General features: G+C 34.9%; 1 protein-coding gene across 6 annotated transcripts in view; it reads right to left on the bottom strand.

Annotated features, from left to right (window-relative positions):
- The window catches only part of LOC149779494 (uncharacterized), a 30029-nt gene that overhangs the window by 11473 nt on the left and 153 nt on the right, over positions 1–18403 (bottom strand). Inside the window, exons 1-2 of one of the 6 annotated variants that reach the window (XM_089940180.1) lie at positions 18118–18325; positions 16332–16484 (exon numbers count right to left, since the gene is read on the bottom strand). In XM_089940180.1, the coding sequence (XP_089796306.1) occupies positions 16332–16410 (79 nt within the window). In that variant the 5' untranslated portion in view covers positions 16411–16484; positions 18118–18325. The other 5 variants (XM_089940182.1, XM_089940181.1, XM_089940179.1 and 2 more) reach the window with 5 other exon arrangements.

The following is an 18403-nucleotide window of genomic DNA, read 5'->3' on the forward strand; positions in this document are numbered from 1 at the left end:
ATATATATATATATATATATATATATATATATATATATATATATATATAACTAAATTGATAAGGAAAGAATTCACTTATGAGTACAAAAATGGGAAAGCATGTAGGTTACATAAATTTTATGTTACAAAATTTGAAGATAAAATATATAAAAACGCAGAAATACAAGGTCTTAAAATTTCAGATCATAAATTTATTAATTTCGAAGTCAGTCTAAAGAATAAAAAGAAATGGGGCAGGGGGTATGGAAATTAAACAATAAATCCTAGAGGAAGAAGAATTTTTTTGATTAATAGACAATGCGTTAAACGGTTTCAAAAACTTGTGACAAGAATATAATTCAAGAATGGGATGTTTTAAAAAATGAAATTAAGGAAAAAGCTGTCAAATACTTCAGTAGAAGGAAAAAATTACAAAAGATGCAAAAGGAAGAAATATAATTACAATTAAAAAAAAAAATTGCAGAGGAAATTAAAAAATTTCACAAAGAGACGCTAAACAAAAGTGTAAAGGATTAAAAACAGCGGAGGGAAACAAGAGCAGGAAAATTTAATAGCATATATAACAATATTCTACAAAGGGAAGGAGTATAGGGAAGATTGAAAAAACTGGAGGCCCATCTCCCTCCTTAATATGGATTATAAAATTTTAAGTAGGATTTTAGCAAATAGGATTAAAAATTTTTTTTATAAATAGCATGATAAATGTAAATCAAACAATAAGGGGGGAGGAACATTCAAAAATAACATCTTAAATATAAGGACAGTAACTGACTTTTAGCATGAAACAGGACAGAAAGGTGCTATGGTACTTTTTGACCAAGAAAAAGCCATCGATAGATTAGAACACGACTACAACCAGAAAGTTCTGGAAAAATTCGGTTCTGGAACTAATTTCCAAAAATGGACCAAAATCCTGTACAATAAAATAACTGCACGTGTACAGGCTAACGGTGCTGTTACAGATAAATTTGACACACACAGATCGTTACGATATGGATGCCCACTATTTATGCTGTTATATGTAATAGCAATTGAAATCTTAAGTATCAAAATAAGAAACAATAAGGAAATTGCTGAAATAAAAATCCCAAATTTAAAAGAAGAATTCAAAATGCTCCAACATGCAGACGATTGCACAAACTTTATTAGAGATTAAAAGTTCCTTCAAACACCGAGAAAAGGAATTTGAATCCTTTGGAAAAGCATCAGGGTCCAAAATTAACCATGATACAACGGAAATACTTAAAATAGGAAACTGATGGGGAAATCACACTGGATTACCCCACTTGGTGAAAGAAGGGTCAAAGCTCTAGGGGTTTAGGGGTTGTTCTTTTTTGGGAAAAGGAGAAGAGCAGGAAAACTACAAAAATATGGAAGTTAAAATAAAAGAGAATATCAAAATCTGGGCACTCACGCCATTATGCATTACGGAGTGGGCACAAGTGGCAAAACTTACACGTATCCCAATATAAATTATACATTAAAATCAATATATATTGGGAAGAAACTCTTAGATACAACTGATAATGAGATAATAGATTACATTTGGAATTATAAAACACACTATGTTAAGAAAGCCACTTCATATAGGGCAAAAGTGAGAGTTGTTGTTGTTGTTGTTGTTAGGTTTAACGCCATTTTTCAGCACAAGATAGGCTATACATGGCGGCCAGTATAAATGGTGGAGGAAGAACCCTGGAAAACTCAGGGAAGAACCACCGACCCACGAGAAGCTACTGGCAGGCTTTCCCACGTACCCACGCTAGCCGAGCCTTGGACTCGAACCCACGCAGACAGAGGTGAGATGGCAATGATCCGGAACGGTGAGCGCTTTAGACCACTCGGCCACTCGGGGCTCCCAAAGTGAGAGGAGGGCTTGCCTTACCAAGCCCCCTGCTCATTAAATGCACCAACATTTTTAATAGGTTTAAAAGGCTAAACTCAGAGCCTCAAACTCCTTGGGAGGCACTCTATATATATTGGTATGGTTTCACTATTCGGAATAGACAGGATATGTACAAAAACAACAAGTTAGTAAAAAAAAGCTTGAGGTACCAAAACATTTCCGATATATAAAAGAGATGCTAGTAAAATTTAGAGATAAGAAAGATTTATGGGAAATTGGAGAAAATAAAACATATGATTGGTTAAAGGAGGAAGTTACTAAAAATTTAAGAAACAAAGATGAGGAGAAAAAATTTGGAGTTAATTGGGACAAGGCATGGAAGCACTGGGTCAACATCGGTTCCGTCAAAATACAAAGTTTAATATTCAAATATTTACATAATGTGTGTTTGAAATGGGAAGTAGCCCTTATGAGAAGGATGATAATAAATGCTATTAAATGTCGAAAGTTCAAAAAGGCAAATTTTACTAAATACTACGCAATCACACATTGCGACAAAAGGAAGCAAGATAGGATAAGACTTCTAATGGAAATCAGCACAAAAAAGAGAGGTACCGAAGGAATAATATTCTTTATTTGGATGCAATTTCGATAAGAAACTAATAATAATGATAACGGGTTATATAACTAGAAAAATGATGACCAGTGGTCAGGTGATCACAATAAAAAATAGCCTGAACATGAGCCATCAATCGTGGTGGGAGGAGATGGGGGAGAGGTTCCGGTTTGCTGCCCATTAGAAACAGTCACACGCCAGTGCGCGGGTTGGAGCCCCGCCTTCATCTCACACATCAGGTAAATTATTACTAATTATTTAATTAATTATTTGATTAATAAATGACAAACATATTCCGTGAAAATTAATTCCTCCTTATAATTGTATCCTCTTGGAAATTTATCTAGTTTCTTCGGTGCCTCGAAAACAAAGATAATCTGGAAAGAACCCAATTAGGAATTGACTCATAAATTGGGGGAGGGGATGGGGGGCTTCGGTTTGCTACCCATTAGGGGTATGTCACCGCCAGTGCGCGGGCGTGAGCCCTCACTTCATCTCTCACTCCCAAATAATTAGAACTAATAATTATTCGTATTACAAAATTTAGTATTTATTTAGCATTACTATTATTATTAAACTAATTAACAAAATCTTAGATCAAGAACAGGGATAGACTCATAAATTGGGTGAGGGGATGGGGGGTTTCGGTTTGCTACCCATTAGGGTATGTCACCGCCAGTGCGCGGGCGGGAGCCCTCACTTCATCCCGCACTCCCAACAAAATTATATTACTATTATTACTAAACAGAATAGAGCCTTCTGTAATACAAAGAGACAGGGAACCTACGCGTGGGAGAAGTACGAGGCGTAAACGTCATAGGGCTATGTCACATGGCGCTACCCGAAGTGGACAGGCCTATGAAAGAGTCTTGGAAAAACCCTCGCGTAGGACGAACAGACCAACAACACGGAGGAAACACTTAATGTACGTTCTTAGATCCCTATATACTTTATCCTTCTCGCTTCATATATATATATATATATATATATATATATATATATATATATATATATATATATATATATATATATATATAGATAGATAGATAGATAGATAGATAGATAGATAGATATAGATATATATTACTATTATGAATAGACAATTTTTGTCCAAATAAATTGATGGATATGCTCGTGCCACGTTTAGGAGAGGCATGGGTGAAATAAAGAAAATGCTGATCCTAATTCAGTGCGTGACTGTCCATCACAAAAATAAATACGGGAAACGTATCAGCATAAACACACGTTTAATACACTAAGATTTATATTTTTCCTTCAAAATGTAGAAATGCAACCGTTCCATTCAAATCTGGAATTCTAAATGAAATGTACATTTTCAAAAATAAACCAAGATGCAGGAAACTCATGGGGAAATTTGATATACTTGCCGTCCTAACACACAAATCTATAGCACACAAACAATATAGCATGACACATATAGCATACACAGGACGTAGGGGACCTCTGGCAAAGGTCACTTGTGAAAAACAAGGGTAGGAGACTCCGACTAGGAATTAAACCTAGATCGGACTAACTACTCTTTAGATAACACTAGGGAAAAATAAAAAAATTGTTTTAAATAGTTTTTGATCGAAATTCGTTTTATAAAAGAACACAAACATACACACCTTTGGGGGAAACAAATGTACATAAAGCACCTTTTATTTTTTGTTTGGATTTGGGAAGGGGACATCTGTCTGGTCCCCCCCCCCCAGTTTTGCCATCGATTTTGTTGTCAGCTTTTTGTGTGGAGATGAGCGGATGGCTGAGTGGGTTATGGAGTTGGTACCGTGAGAGTTACTCGTGGCTCGGTTCGATTTCTTCTTGGAACGAATTATCATTTCTCTAACCTGGTTGATTATATTGTTGCTATTATATAGCTGCACCCTGCCATTTTCGAACATGGTTACATAGAAAGACAAACAGACACACAATACCATACGTATTATGACATAGACCGTCTTCCAGATGGAAACTAAGGTCACCAGGGAAAGGCTGAGATTTGTTCCTACTCCCTTGAACATTGATTATTCAGTTGATACAACACTACCCATGAACTACATTTTGCTTTTCTTCTGTTTCTCTATTTTCTCTTGCAAGATCTATTTCGATGTTCGGATGAAATTGATCACATAACAGTTGTTTTTTATTCGGTCAATCCTACGTATCACAATATGTGTCGCTGTGTTACAGCGACCTACATTCTAATTCTGCTTGTTCCCGTAGACCACGTTACGACCCAGATAACACGCGCATCTATTTTTACAAGCTTCAATGCAACAGTATTGACACTTTATAAAGTAATTATTAGCAAGTCTGACCACTCTGGTGGCCTAAGTGTTGAGAGCGTCCACCTCGGATGCGGAAGGTCGCTGGTTCAAACCCCACCCGAGTCATACCAAAAACGTATGAAATGGTACTAGAAGATGCATTGCTTGACGCTCAGCAATAATAGGTTAGTGTTAGGACTGGTCGGCATGTCAGGATAATGTGACTGTCTGCGGCATGATGCCATAGTGCTAGACATCGCCATAAACTGTCACACTGCAGACATCGTAGTAATATGATTCAGTTTGTTAAAAGTACGTTAAAAATCCAAAAAGAACATACATACATTGGGAAGTTTCATTTAATAATATTTACGAAGAACACAAAGTACCATCTAGTAACAAGGAATATGTGGATTATAAAACGTTCTTGTTTTCACAAACATTCGATAACAGTTTGTAACCGTGCTTGTTACTCGAAATGTCAGCGTATGTTCTAGTAATCAAGGGAGTATGTTCGAGTAAACAAGGGCGTATGTTTGAGTAAACAAGGGCGTATGTTCTAGTAATCAAGGGCGTATTTTCGAGTAAACAAGAACGTATGTTCGAGTAAACAAGGGCAACTACAACAGCAGTTTAAATACCCATAGATTATCTGGAAGATGCCTTGTCAATAACATTGCAATAACCAAAGTGGCTTCTTGACCGAGCGATGTCTAACCCAGGCGCGGATCCCGCTAGAAGTCATAAGTTTCCCTTCGATTCCAAAGACCTCTATACAACTACTGTTGTAAACTGGAAAGTCTAACGTGTACAAATCTATCAATAATTTTATTCTAATTAATAAATGGCCATACATCTCACAACTTCCCAATTTTCTGTCAGCCGCACAATTGCATGGTATCTCCTCAGTAACTTTACGTAACGTGCCGGCAGTATGTCACGCCATGAAACTCAACCACCTGATACAGGGGACTACTTTTATTACGCCACCTTTGGCCCGTCAAATCATAATTTTAGATCACATTTCACCTGTAACTGTACACCATATTTCCCACCCTAGCAACAATAAACGGCGCCTGCGACGACGGAACAGCCCCTTTTCGTTTATTCTATTGTATATTTTACCACTCTTAATCGTAAATACTACATCTGGAGTCACACGATCACAAGTAGATTTTAATAGGGACAACTGAACGAAAGGGATAATCGTGCGGCTTTGACAGGAATTCACCAAAAATAAACCATGGCGTCATGGAAACTCATTAACACTTCACTCTGTGACGTTTGCCCTAGTTATTGGCTAATTATTTTGGTCTGAGGTCCGACAGCACAGACTTTCCATAATTAAACAAGTAATCACAAAAATCTAAGAAATCCTTAAAACGGAGAGCTCTAAACAAATGCGCATGCTCAACAATTTATTACAACATAAAAGCAAAAGTCTAAAACTTGCGTTGAAGGAAGAACAGTATAAGTTGCGATAACCCAACTTTTACGTACATTGCTGTTACTATACAAACTTGATTTGGACTTCTAACTACATTCGATATTGATTTTATAAGTCAGATGAAAAAGACAGGCAGATTAGTTGAAGATCCAGCAGGAAATCTCCCATGTTACTAATTAAACCGTTGATAAATTTGTCACATCCGCTGCAATTTATTGACTTTATGAGCACTTACTCTTTATTTTAGTAAATCCACTAGTCAGTAGAATCCACATGGGTTGATCCTGGGGTTGCACTATTCCAGACCTTTAGGCAATATCCAGAGGTACTCTGACAAATTGCCTACAATGTCTAATGAATAATAATAGCCGCTTGCAGTGGATTTTTCATATGTTCAGGCGAAAAATAGAAGGAAGGAGCGAATACGGGATCCAGCGAAAGTCGCAGACAGTTGCATAATTAAAAAATGTGAAAAATATTTTGCAAAATAAGAAGTTATGGCCCCTTATTTTCATATTTATCCATACAATTTAATGTTTGCACAATAATTTTTTCATATTTATGATACGAATTCGACAGCTTGGTATTGATCTGACCTTGGTAAAGTTTGACTCAAGTTATTATTGAGCCAAGTTATAGTCATTCTTTGTAGAGCATATTCAAGTTAATTTATGCCCAATAACCAATTGGTTATTATTGGATTTTACCTTGATTCGGTCTGCAGCTTGATATGGATTTAAATTTGGTGGAATTGAATTGACATAATATAGCAGATTTACTGCCCCTGATTCTCAGACTCTCCTGTTTTGTTTTCTGAACAATCACTTTTGTACTGCTGCTCAATGTTAAACACATTTAGCAGACGACTTAATATTGACGAGATCTCAGCTAGGTTTGATTTTCGATGCTGCGAAGTGAAATATTATAAATCAGTATGTTTCAGCAGACTTATGGAACCTGAATGTCAGACTTGCCCACTGTAATATTTTCTAAATAACCCCATAATTCTAACTGGATATGAATTAAATTTGGTATGTAACTTTATACTGACGACACCTTGTTTGAATTGATATACATATGTTTGAATGATGCTTTAGTAGAAATTTAGCTTCTGACTTTTTGACCCACCCGCCTTGCTTTTCCACACAATATCTTATTTAATTATCATTAAGTTCAAAACAAATATTGTATTAGAGGTTACCGCGACATCATTTAGCGGAGTTTTTGCCTTTGAATGATGAACCTAGCTATCTATCTTCCATGATAATATTTCTCTTAATCAGGTTTTTATTTTCAACAAATTGTGTACTGAGTTTTATATGAATGAAATCAGTTATCAAGTTCAACAGCAACACTTTTAGTTTTTCTTGTACAGACATGTCCCTAATGTATTTGCTTGTACAGACATGTCCTTAATGTATTTGCTTGTACAGACATGTGCCTAATGTATTTGCTTGTACAGACATGTCCTTAATGTATTTGCTTGTACAGACATGTCCCTAATGTATTTGCTTGTACAGACATGTCCCTAATGTATTTGCTTGTACAGATATGTCCCTAATGTATTTGCTTGTACAGACATGTCCTAATGTATTTGCTTGTACAGACATGTCCTTAATGTATTTGCTTGTACAGACATGTCCCTAATGTATTTGCTTGTACATACATGTCCCTTAATGTATTTGCTATGTCACTATCGTAAGCCAGCTCCTTTCTCTGACTGAGATAATGTGTACGTTTAATGGCGTTGTTCATAACAAATAAGAGCTAACTGGATTCATTTTTTGCCGAACCAGTAATTTTTGGCGAGGCTTGTGTTGCCATCTAATAACTACCATACATTTCACATGCACGATATTTACGGCAGACAGCTAATACAAACTAATAATAATCAAGGATAGTATTATTTATAGTACGTTGCCTTAGTGTCTTTGATCAAAAGATATCGTTTGAATAGTCTTGACACCGACTATATTTGTTTGAGAGATATAATGGAAGAAATTTTATTACTAGAAATAACCTTATATATTTTCAATTGGGAACTCCGGCTGTTCATATCCAGTGATTTAAATTCCCTCTTGCTTTATGTCGATGAATTCGGTTTTCTCACATCTGCCACATGCATGATCCAGTACGTTATATTACCATGGTCGGTATTGTTCTTCCATATAATCGATTTTGTGATTCTCTTAATGGCCCTTCTTAATTGATCCGATTGCCAAGCATGTACCAAACATTGGCAATAATGTCTAAGAAAATAAGCCGCTTTATATATAACACTAAATGAATGGGGGGGGGGGGAAAGAACGTGTTTTCTAATGACAATACTGAACCGACTGTAAAGAGTCATCTACAATTTGTTTGTGACCTAATTTATCTTGAAAACCCCATGAACAGAATTATAGTAAAAGGTACCCTACATAGGCCCATATATTAGAGTAGTAGCTCTGTCTTCTGTGGTTGTTTTGCCAAAATAAGAAAACCGACTTGGAATTGATCACCATCTAGTCAAGGATTAATAAATACAAGTCCCGTTTAGTTAACTCCAGAAGGACTTCCCCCATCCTATTATGGGTAAAATTGTGGACATGTACCTGTTTTCTTCGTTTCTTTGCTTTCCTAAATTAAATACTGATCAATGTTTGCTAATGCATTCTCTAATGTGCTCATGTTGGGTACTAAAATTTGGACATTTTAGAGTAACTCCTATTCTCATTCAAAGTGTCCTATTCTGTGCTCAAAGTTCTTTCCTCCTCAACGTTTTAGAGGGAACTTTCAACACTTGAATGGAAAAACAAAATAGAATAGCACACAAACTGAGTTAAAGTTGCTAAGCAATTGTCAGATTGAAGTAATTATTTTGACGATCATGTGTAGAGATTATATTACAGGTAGAAAGGATTTAGATCGTACAACTCATGAGAATCAGAATCCAGCATGAAAATTTGGTAATAATTACAGAGACATGAGTGGAATGTGCTCTGACGTCATCCCTGTGTATAAGACGCACTACATTGTACCAAGTATTACATGAGCCGTTTGTGTAACGAGATTTAATCGTATGTCTCAAACCGCATTATAACGCATGTGCGTCTAAATCAAAGTTCCCAACACTCAGGTCGCAAAGACGTTCTGGAGGATCGCGGAAGGTCACCAGGATTTTTTTTTTTTTTTTTGTGAGGGTGGCAAAACTAATCAAAATGTAGAAACGGGGTCGTGAGACCAAAAAAAGATTGGGAACCACTGGTCTAATGAAAGACTTTTAACAATTAGAACGCACGTGTTTCTAATAGAAGACTTGCCAAAACAAACAAAAAAACTATTAAAATAAAACTAAATGAAACATCATAACCTGCCTAAAATAAACTTTGGACACATACATACTACGGAAAATACGGACACTTTTTTGGATCTCGCCTATTTTTTTAATGTATAAAACTCCTTCAGACAAAACGTTGCAGTAAACAACAATACGTGACTTTATGCTGAGCGCTTTTATTGGCACGGGTATTCTTACAATAATGAACTCTCTGGCATCATATTCCTAGGTACTTTGAAAATGGGATACACGCTTCATTTTCGTGTTGTGAAACTAGAAAGCAATAATCTTATTGTATATTGCATCGTTTTGATAAAGAGCCTTCCGTACTCTAAAATATAATTTCATTTAAGTTCCGGAAAACAAAATCACTGTTACAGTTTTATCCACAGATCAAACACATCTAACTCGTGCTGTAAAAGATCACCATAAAAACATGCAAAAGTCTGATGCTTGTATAATTTGCTTTTATTTTTATTTTTATCAATATTTGAGTAAGTTTTTTCTTTGAGAGTGATTGTCATATTGATCAAGGCGCAAGGGAGAAATAAATGGCGGTAATATGAAGTTTAAAACATAAGTCTTTATGCAAATGAGTGTTTTCGTTATGAGCTGGATCAATATGATTGGTTGATTTTCCGATTCATTATTTCTCACTTGACTTACATCAATGATGAAAGAGACATGCCTCACGCAAGCAAAGTGGCCATAATTGTGCTGATTTTGGCACATTAACAATTAGAGCACACGTATATGGATGCCGGTAATTACCATCAAGTGGCCTATGCTATGTAATTGTTTGAGTTCAATGACCATCGTGTTGCCTTTGTGATGCGATTGTCTTGGTTCAGTTACCATCAAGATCAAGTTGCCTTTGTGATGTGATTCCCTTGATTCAATTTCCATCAAGTGGTCTATGTGATGTGAGTGTTTTGGTTCAATTAACATCAAGCGGCCTATGTTATGTGATTCCTTTATTTCAATTAAGATCAAGTGGCCTATGCGATGTGAATGTTTTGGTTCAATTACTATCAATTTGCCTTTGTGATGTGATTCCTTTGATTCAAGTACCATCAAGTGGCCTATGTGATGTGAGTGTTTTGGTTCAAGTACCATCAAGTGGCCTATGTGATGTGATTGTTTTGGTTCAATTAGCATCAAGTGGTGTGTGGAATGTGCTTGATTTTTTCAATATCCACAACGGCCAACTCCATTAGTACTTTAAATAAGATACAGTTTAATAAATACTAACATACACATTTTATTCGCTGGAGAGAAATGCCAACGCAAAATTACTAATAACAATAATGACAGTTATAGAGTAAACGTACTGGTCTCTCGTACTACTAAATATTATCCACTATGTTCACTGTCCCAGTATGTGCCTAAGATAATCTTTCAAAGAAAAAATCTCACAAATTTAAACAGTGCTACTAAGAAAACAATAAAACTGATAAAATGCTATAATTGTTATACTAAACTTTATCAAGCAGAATGTAATATAGAACCACTCAACACCGACGGTGTATATGTTGCTCACATAGAAAGTAGCTTGATCGGGGTAGATCAAAAGCTTAAATGTTTACATCCCTCGTGTTTTTGATGATTACAGTATTTTGAAGATGTTGATATGACCATAAAATGCTATTCTTTCCACACGAATGCTAAAACAAAACTACTGACAAAATTTGGACAGGCAAAATGACGGATGCATTCTAAACATGATAGGAAGAATGACAGCCAAATGATAAATTCGTAAACCAGTCAGAACAAACTTTGGGCTGTTTACTGAGAGTAAATGTATAATAGTGTAATATTTGTTTGACTTCGGAGATGATCACTGTACAATGTACTATCCTACTTTGAAATTAATGAAATACAATATTCATATCTCCCTCATTTTTTCCATTGTTGTCTCTCATGTTTTTAAGTTTGATTAAAGTAAAAATTGCACATTTAAAATATTTAGTATTGTACTTAATCAAGGACTGCATCATTTTTGTCGTAGAGAGTAGCAGGTACTGCAGGGGTGACATTACATATTAAATTGAAATCGATCATGCCAGTTAAATCACCGACAATTCGTACGATTGATATCTAAACTAATTTTTTAATTATGTTTTACTTGAAGCATATCTTTTGCTGTCGGGAACTATTAATTATTTGTGTTGGAATTTCCACATTACTTTTTAAACGTAGTCTTGAAATATTGAAAGATCTGTTAGTCCTAATGGAGAGAGAGAGAGAGAGAGAGAGAGAGAGAGAGAGAGAGAGAGAAACAGAGAGAGAGAGAGAGAGAGTATAATTTGAAGAATTTGTAAACTGTGCTTAATTAAATTTGTAAATGAAGATTAAACAGTGAATATGGAAATTATTTCCTGTTTGTATTACCCTTTTTAAAGAAGCATTAGTATACTATTGAAACCGTAAGTAAATACCTATCATACCTCATGAGAAAATCGTAATTTGATATACCTACAATACCACGATCACCTTGCTAATTCTGAATATCAACTTTTATTAAACCGTAAGACATGTTTTACAGAGGAATTGGAAACATGATCCGTATGAAAAATCTTTTCTAACCAGAATAAATAACGTATAGTGCAGAAAATGTTTCGTCACAATTAGTCATTCAACAAAATTACGTTCTTTCAAATACAGTCACACACGCCCAAAGAAAAGTTTGATTTCAGCTGATTGTTTTCCATGTTAACTTGTCCATCTGAAACTGCATGTATGTATGTATGTTTGTATGTCTATCTATCTATCTATCTATCTATCTATCTATATATATATATATATATATATATATATATATATATATATATATATATATATATATATATATATGCACCATATTGCTTTGTTTTCCTATTTATTCTCTTTTCTAACCTTTTTCTTTAATCTCACATCACAGCAAATATTTTTGTCTAGAATTGGCTACAGCTTTTATCTTATTAACGGATGATTGAAATACTGATACAATATTTAATATATTCGTGCATGTGTCACCCATATTTATGTCAATATAAAACAATTTGCGCTGACTCCAGCGAATTTGGTAAAATGTACTTTTTTCACTATACGTACGTCTCTAACTCCAGTCGAATAAACTTATGGCATGATCAAAACTGTCTCTAAAAAAGTAGTCGATAACTAGTTTGCTTTAGCCGATTTTGTTTCACAAAAATTAATATGAACACATAAGACACAATAAAATGTCCATGATGAAGGTCACAAGTGTGCCTCCAGAACATTTGAAATTTTGTAAACAAAGGCTAAATCTTGAACTCAGATATCAATAAATAAGTTTTTTTAAAACTAAAGTCATTTGTCATGAAGACCCAAACTCCAAGCCTTAATTACGGACAAAGGTCAAGCACATAATGCAAATTCAATATACATAACAATGAAACACATTATAAATTAATTAAGATATGTAAAATAAATCTCTTACATATTACCCAAACATACATAGGATACTATAACAATTAAAATTGTATGGACAAATGTCTTATGAATCTCACAAAATATGCACAAAATGCACCAATATAGTACATCTATATACTTGAAAGTGCATCTCTGTTCCCTTGATTTGCCTAATGTCAATGCTGCATTTCTGCAATATAATGTTTAATCTGTAACAACCTGCCATAATAAGTTGCATATGAAAGCTGCACGTGTCCTTTCTAACTCTATTACTGTAAAATTAGTTTATAGTTTTTATACTATATCACACAATCCCGATATACAATGGCAATGCTCAGTGGTTCAAAATGTTAAGTATAATTAGATAAATAAGATGTATTTACACTTGGAAAAAGAAAACATATATGTTTAATAGAATACCTCAGATGTACTGTCTGCGTGAGCAGGTACTGTGACAGACGTCAGTAATTCAAAATTACTTGGCATTTATCGTGTATCAATTATAGATTATTTCTACCTAATGTATCCGATTGTTATCAATCTATACGATGTCGTAAAGGAAACTGACTTCGATATTTTACACGTAGACCGGATGTAAACCACAAAGGGTAACAATATTGAACATATGTTGCAGGTTTATACTTTGTTCTCGATTTCTCAGTGATAGTCCTACTAACAGTGACACGGTCGATTAAATATGCATCATTCTGATGAAGAGAAAGCTTCATTTCAACGATCTATCAAACACCTTCATTAGTCAAATCTCCGGGAATATAAGAAACAGAGAATGTCATAATTTGGTGATTTTTCGTTTTGTATATTTCCCCCCGGTTGGCAATATTTCCAAGATTGAAGCTTTTTTGATATATTATCACGCCAAAAGGGAAACGCCAGTGAATAAATCAGTTAGTATGTAATTACTTTTCACAAGAAAATTGCAGCCTGCTTATATTGGGAATACGTATTTTAAGTCTTGCAGCCGATTTCCATTAACTTTTATACAGTGCTTGAGACAATATTCTATTTACAAAGCACATAATATCGAGAGAAGAGCATATTGATTGAAATTTAATTGGATTCATGACTTAGAAACTTAAAAATTCTTTGGCCAAGCGGAAGTCTTTCTTTTTATGACACCCCTGAACAGAATAAAACTCTGATTAAAATGGATCATTTGGCACACGCGTTGGTGAAAAATGAGACGGATATAGTTCTTCTTTCAAAATGCAAGTTACCGACATTTTTCTTTTAAAATGTTTTTGATTGTTGTTGGGCCGGAGCATGTTACGTTATACATGGCGGTCAGGATACCTGGTCGAGAATGAACCAGGGAAATCCCAGGGAGGTACCATTGACCCACCGGAAGCTACTGGCAAGCTTTCTTACATACCACGTCGCCGAGCCCGAGACTCGAATCCACGCGGGCAGAGGTGAGATATTAGTGAGGTGTAAATGCAAGCTCTGTAGACCACTCGTCCACCGAGGCCCCTTGTGAAAGTGAATCATATATATATATATATATATATATATATATATATATATATATATATATATATATATATATATATATATATATATATATATATATATATATATGCGCTTGCGTCTTTTCGTTTGGCTCGACATTTTAATAATAAAGCTGCACTGTTTTGAGAATTACTGCGCCGTGCGTTAGCACTGTCTCCTAGAAATTCATACAATGTAGACATTGTCTGTCTCATAATTTCTCTCATATCTAAGTCTAAAAGATATGATATCTGCTTCAAACGGAAACATTTTTGACATTAAAATGACACATATATTACTGAAAAGTGTAAGTGTAAATGTTTATGTCTGCAACTGTAAGTTCTGTTTGCAAATTTCGTTTCTTAATATGTGTTTCTGTAAAGGAAATGTATTAAAATACAATATGTTCATGGTTCTAGCAACAAGCTTGCGTCAGATACCCAGGGTTCATTAGTAAAAGTTCAATCTACGTACTGAATGGTATTGTGATTATACAATGAAGACATGGACGAGTAACTGTCTCAGCTCAATTGTCTCAATGACAAGTACTTGGAAATTGTATTTCTGGACCCTAATATATAATCTGTGGAGAAAATAGAACATATACATATATTACATTATTAAACAGCGACAGCAGAGGCGTCGTTTGACATTTGCAAAACGATTCATAAACATACATATTCTATTTCCACACGGTACATATATAACGGAGTTTTAAGTGAACCTAATCATTATTGCTGGATCTCTGGTTAATTTTCATACAACTTTGACACCACAACAGCTGGTTATGTAGTAAAAAACTCTCGGCAAACTGTTTCTTTAGGTCGACAAAGGAGTTCATATACTGATTCTATCACCATTTTACTAACTGCACAAAAATTCATTTAATAGAACGAGTATTGACGCCATGTTTGATATCCGGGTGAAATTTATTCAACTGGCAAATAATACATGGATATGTATTTTCCAGTCAGGAGTATAGTAAATAGGCAAAAGTCTACATTTTCCAAGTTTACTGTATGGGAAGTTACACGTGTATAGAGATTGAGACTGGCTTTCCATTTCATTGTCCGGTACATGTACTTATGAAGACCTGTGTGAGAAAATTAAGCCCAGTCAGCTAGACAATAACATAAACTCATTAATTCTTTGAATACTGTTTTTAATAGTCAAATCAATTCATTCCTATTTCAGAGGGAAAATCGACTTTACTAGATTTAACATAGTGTACTATAATTTAATATGCTTTGTTCAATCTTCTGTTGCTTGAAGCTATGGAACTAACGGCAAGCACTAAAAGTCATTGATACTTATTTATGATCAGCACATAGTTACCAATTATAACATCACAGTAACAAAAATAAAAAAAAATGAATATTCAAGAGCGCAACAATGCCGAGCTTAAAGAGTGATACAATTTCTTTCAGCCTAGCGACCATAGTTTGTATTTTGCTCACTACCTTGCAGCGTGATGTAAATAATTTTAAACCATGTGATGTGGCGACTCGTACGTTTGTAATAGGCAGATCTAAATATTTCTGATACGTCATACGAGTTACGTCTTTTTCCAGAATGTGAGACTTCAATCTGGGTAAATGCATTATGTTCATTCGAATGCGTAAGAAAAGTTGCAATAGCATAAACTACACAATAATTCAGTCTCATGTAGACGAAACATTTTACGCGTCGTACCTAAAAGTTTGCTTTTATTTTGCGTGTATGTGTCTAAACCATTTCAACAAGTAAATCATTTTACTCCGAAAGACCTCGGACCTTTAAAGGTCGGAAAAATATGAAAAGTAAGTTTATTAGTAACGACAGTAGACGAGTCATGTATACCTGGTCTAAATGGTAACTCAATAAATCAAATTGTATATGGTGTATAGCATACTCACCTATTATGATCTCGTAGCACAAGAGGAGCAAAAATGGCGCTGTATGCAATGCTATATTAACTTTCATTGAATGATACATTTCTCAGGTTTGGATCATTTTAGACTCCCAACTTGACCTGCTAATATTCCCTCCTATTGTTCCACTCCGAGAATCTGTGGGAAAAAAATGGAAATTCTTAATTTTCTTGATATTTTGTATCCGTAGACAATATAACCGACTCCTTTATCGCATTTCCTTTTGAAATATTCCAGCTAAGAGTGCCATAAATTTCGGTATAAGGTTTTAAGAGGAAGGTATTTATCGAAATTAGGAAAATACGAATCCCATGAATAACATGAATGTATTGACAAGATTACATTGTTTTTCTTGTCTAGGATACTGACTAGATGTAAGGGGAAATACAAGTCACGTCAATATGTCTGCTTTTTCAATGCAATGATGGATTATAATTGATGTAATGAAGTTCGCTGTGCGATCATACAGCATTATAATCACATGAACAACACTGCTTTTGCTGTCAGTCCATTTAACTTGTAATGAGAATTAAAAAAAGAATTGTTCGATTTTGTATTTTCCTCAAGTAACGAAAGTCAATGAACAACTTCGAAATTTAACAATACAGCCAAGTAATAAGAGCATGTCATTATTATTGCAATAAGTCAACTGAATGTTTAGCTCCAACTATTGTACTATTTCTTTGCTCTTCTTTCTTTTCTTAACATTCATTAATATCACATCCAGCATACAAATATCCCATCTTAGTTACGTTCATGGTAAATCCAAGAAAGATATATTGACTAATTATGTGCGACTTGATTTCGATACAAAATTGACTGGACATTACGTCTTTTTCTCATCAGATAAAGCATTTTAATCAAAGCTTTCAATACCACTGACTGTTTCGTGCAATGCTAGACTGTTTTCGTATGTCAGCCTTTACGGTGATTGGTAAATCTAGACAAAGAGTATACAAGTCTCCGACGTGGTTCTATGTATACGTAGCCACGATACAAAGGTGTAATCCACTTAGGATGTCTGAAACTCCCAACCTGTCACTGCAACTGATGATAGCGCTTGTTATCATGTAAAATAACTGGTTCGTTCCTTCGCTGTGTGGTAGAAGTCGGCTGTAATTTGCTTATACAGCCAATAAATCTCGTGCTATAACTGTGCGCGGTTGTGAAATGATCATTCGAGACATCCATTGAATATATTCATCACGACTTCTTCAAGACAATTTTTAATTATCGTGCAATTTGTTCGTCTCCCTCTACACTGGCAGGATGGCAATTACTCGCTCACTATGAACTACTGTTTTTTATCGCTCGTGCTTCAATCGAAAATAGACAAGTTTGTCATTATACATTATAGTTGGAATTTTCGTTAATTCAGTTTGCACCGATGATGTATGTTAGTTTATATGATTTTGTTTACCAATTTAAACTAAGTTCACTTAGCGACTAACCAGACCTGTACAACATTAATAATATCTGTGACTGCGATAGCAACTGTTACTGTTGAATATGCGTGCACCTCAAAACAATTTCGTGCAAACTCTTCATTATATACTTACAATGTGCTATCCAAATTGTGCATACGTTATACATCCTAGTAACTAACGACTGGTCTTTCCTATGGATAACATTGCGTAGATTCGGAATAAGCGAACGATTTTGATGGGATGAAATGTTTGGGATCACACAACATCACTATTGATTTTGCAGTAGAAGAGGAATGTACAAATCTCATTCCTTATCTATACAGTAGTTCTATGCGATCACTTACCTCGTTATGCCCACCGACCAGATTCCAGACAAGAAAGGACATCAGTTTATTTCTCAATAGGTGAGATACATTCTCCAAATATATGAATAATGAAATTTCATTGGAGAATTTCTCTTTGATTCCCCATCCACTGACAGAGAAAAGGTAGAGATCCACACAACTCAACAGCGTATACAGTACGACAAAGTCATTACACAACCTGTTATGTTGAGAAATTACTTACTTAGAACACTTCGTAACACCATCAATTAATTTTACTTGCGTTTCTATTTGTCACGCGAGATTC

This window comes from Sinohyriopsis cumingii, chromosome 17, assembly GCF_028554795.1.
Source record: "Sinohyriopsis cumingii isolate HCF-2022 chromosome 17, ASM2855479v2, whole genome shotgun sequence".
In the NCBI taxonomy this organism is placed as follows: domain Eukaryota; kingdom Metazoa; phylum Mollusca; class Bivalvia; order Unionida; family Unionidae; genus Sinohyriopsis; species Sinohyriopsis cumingii.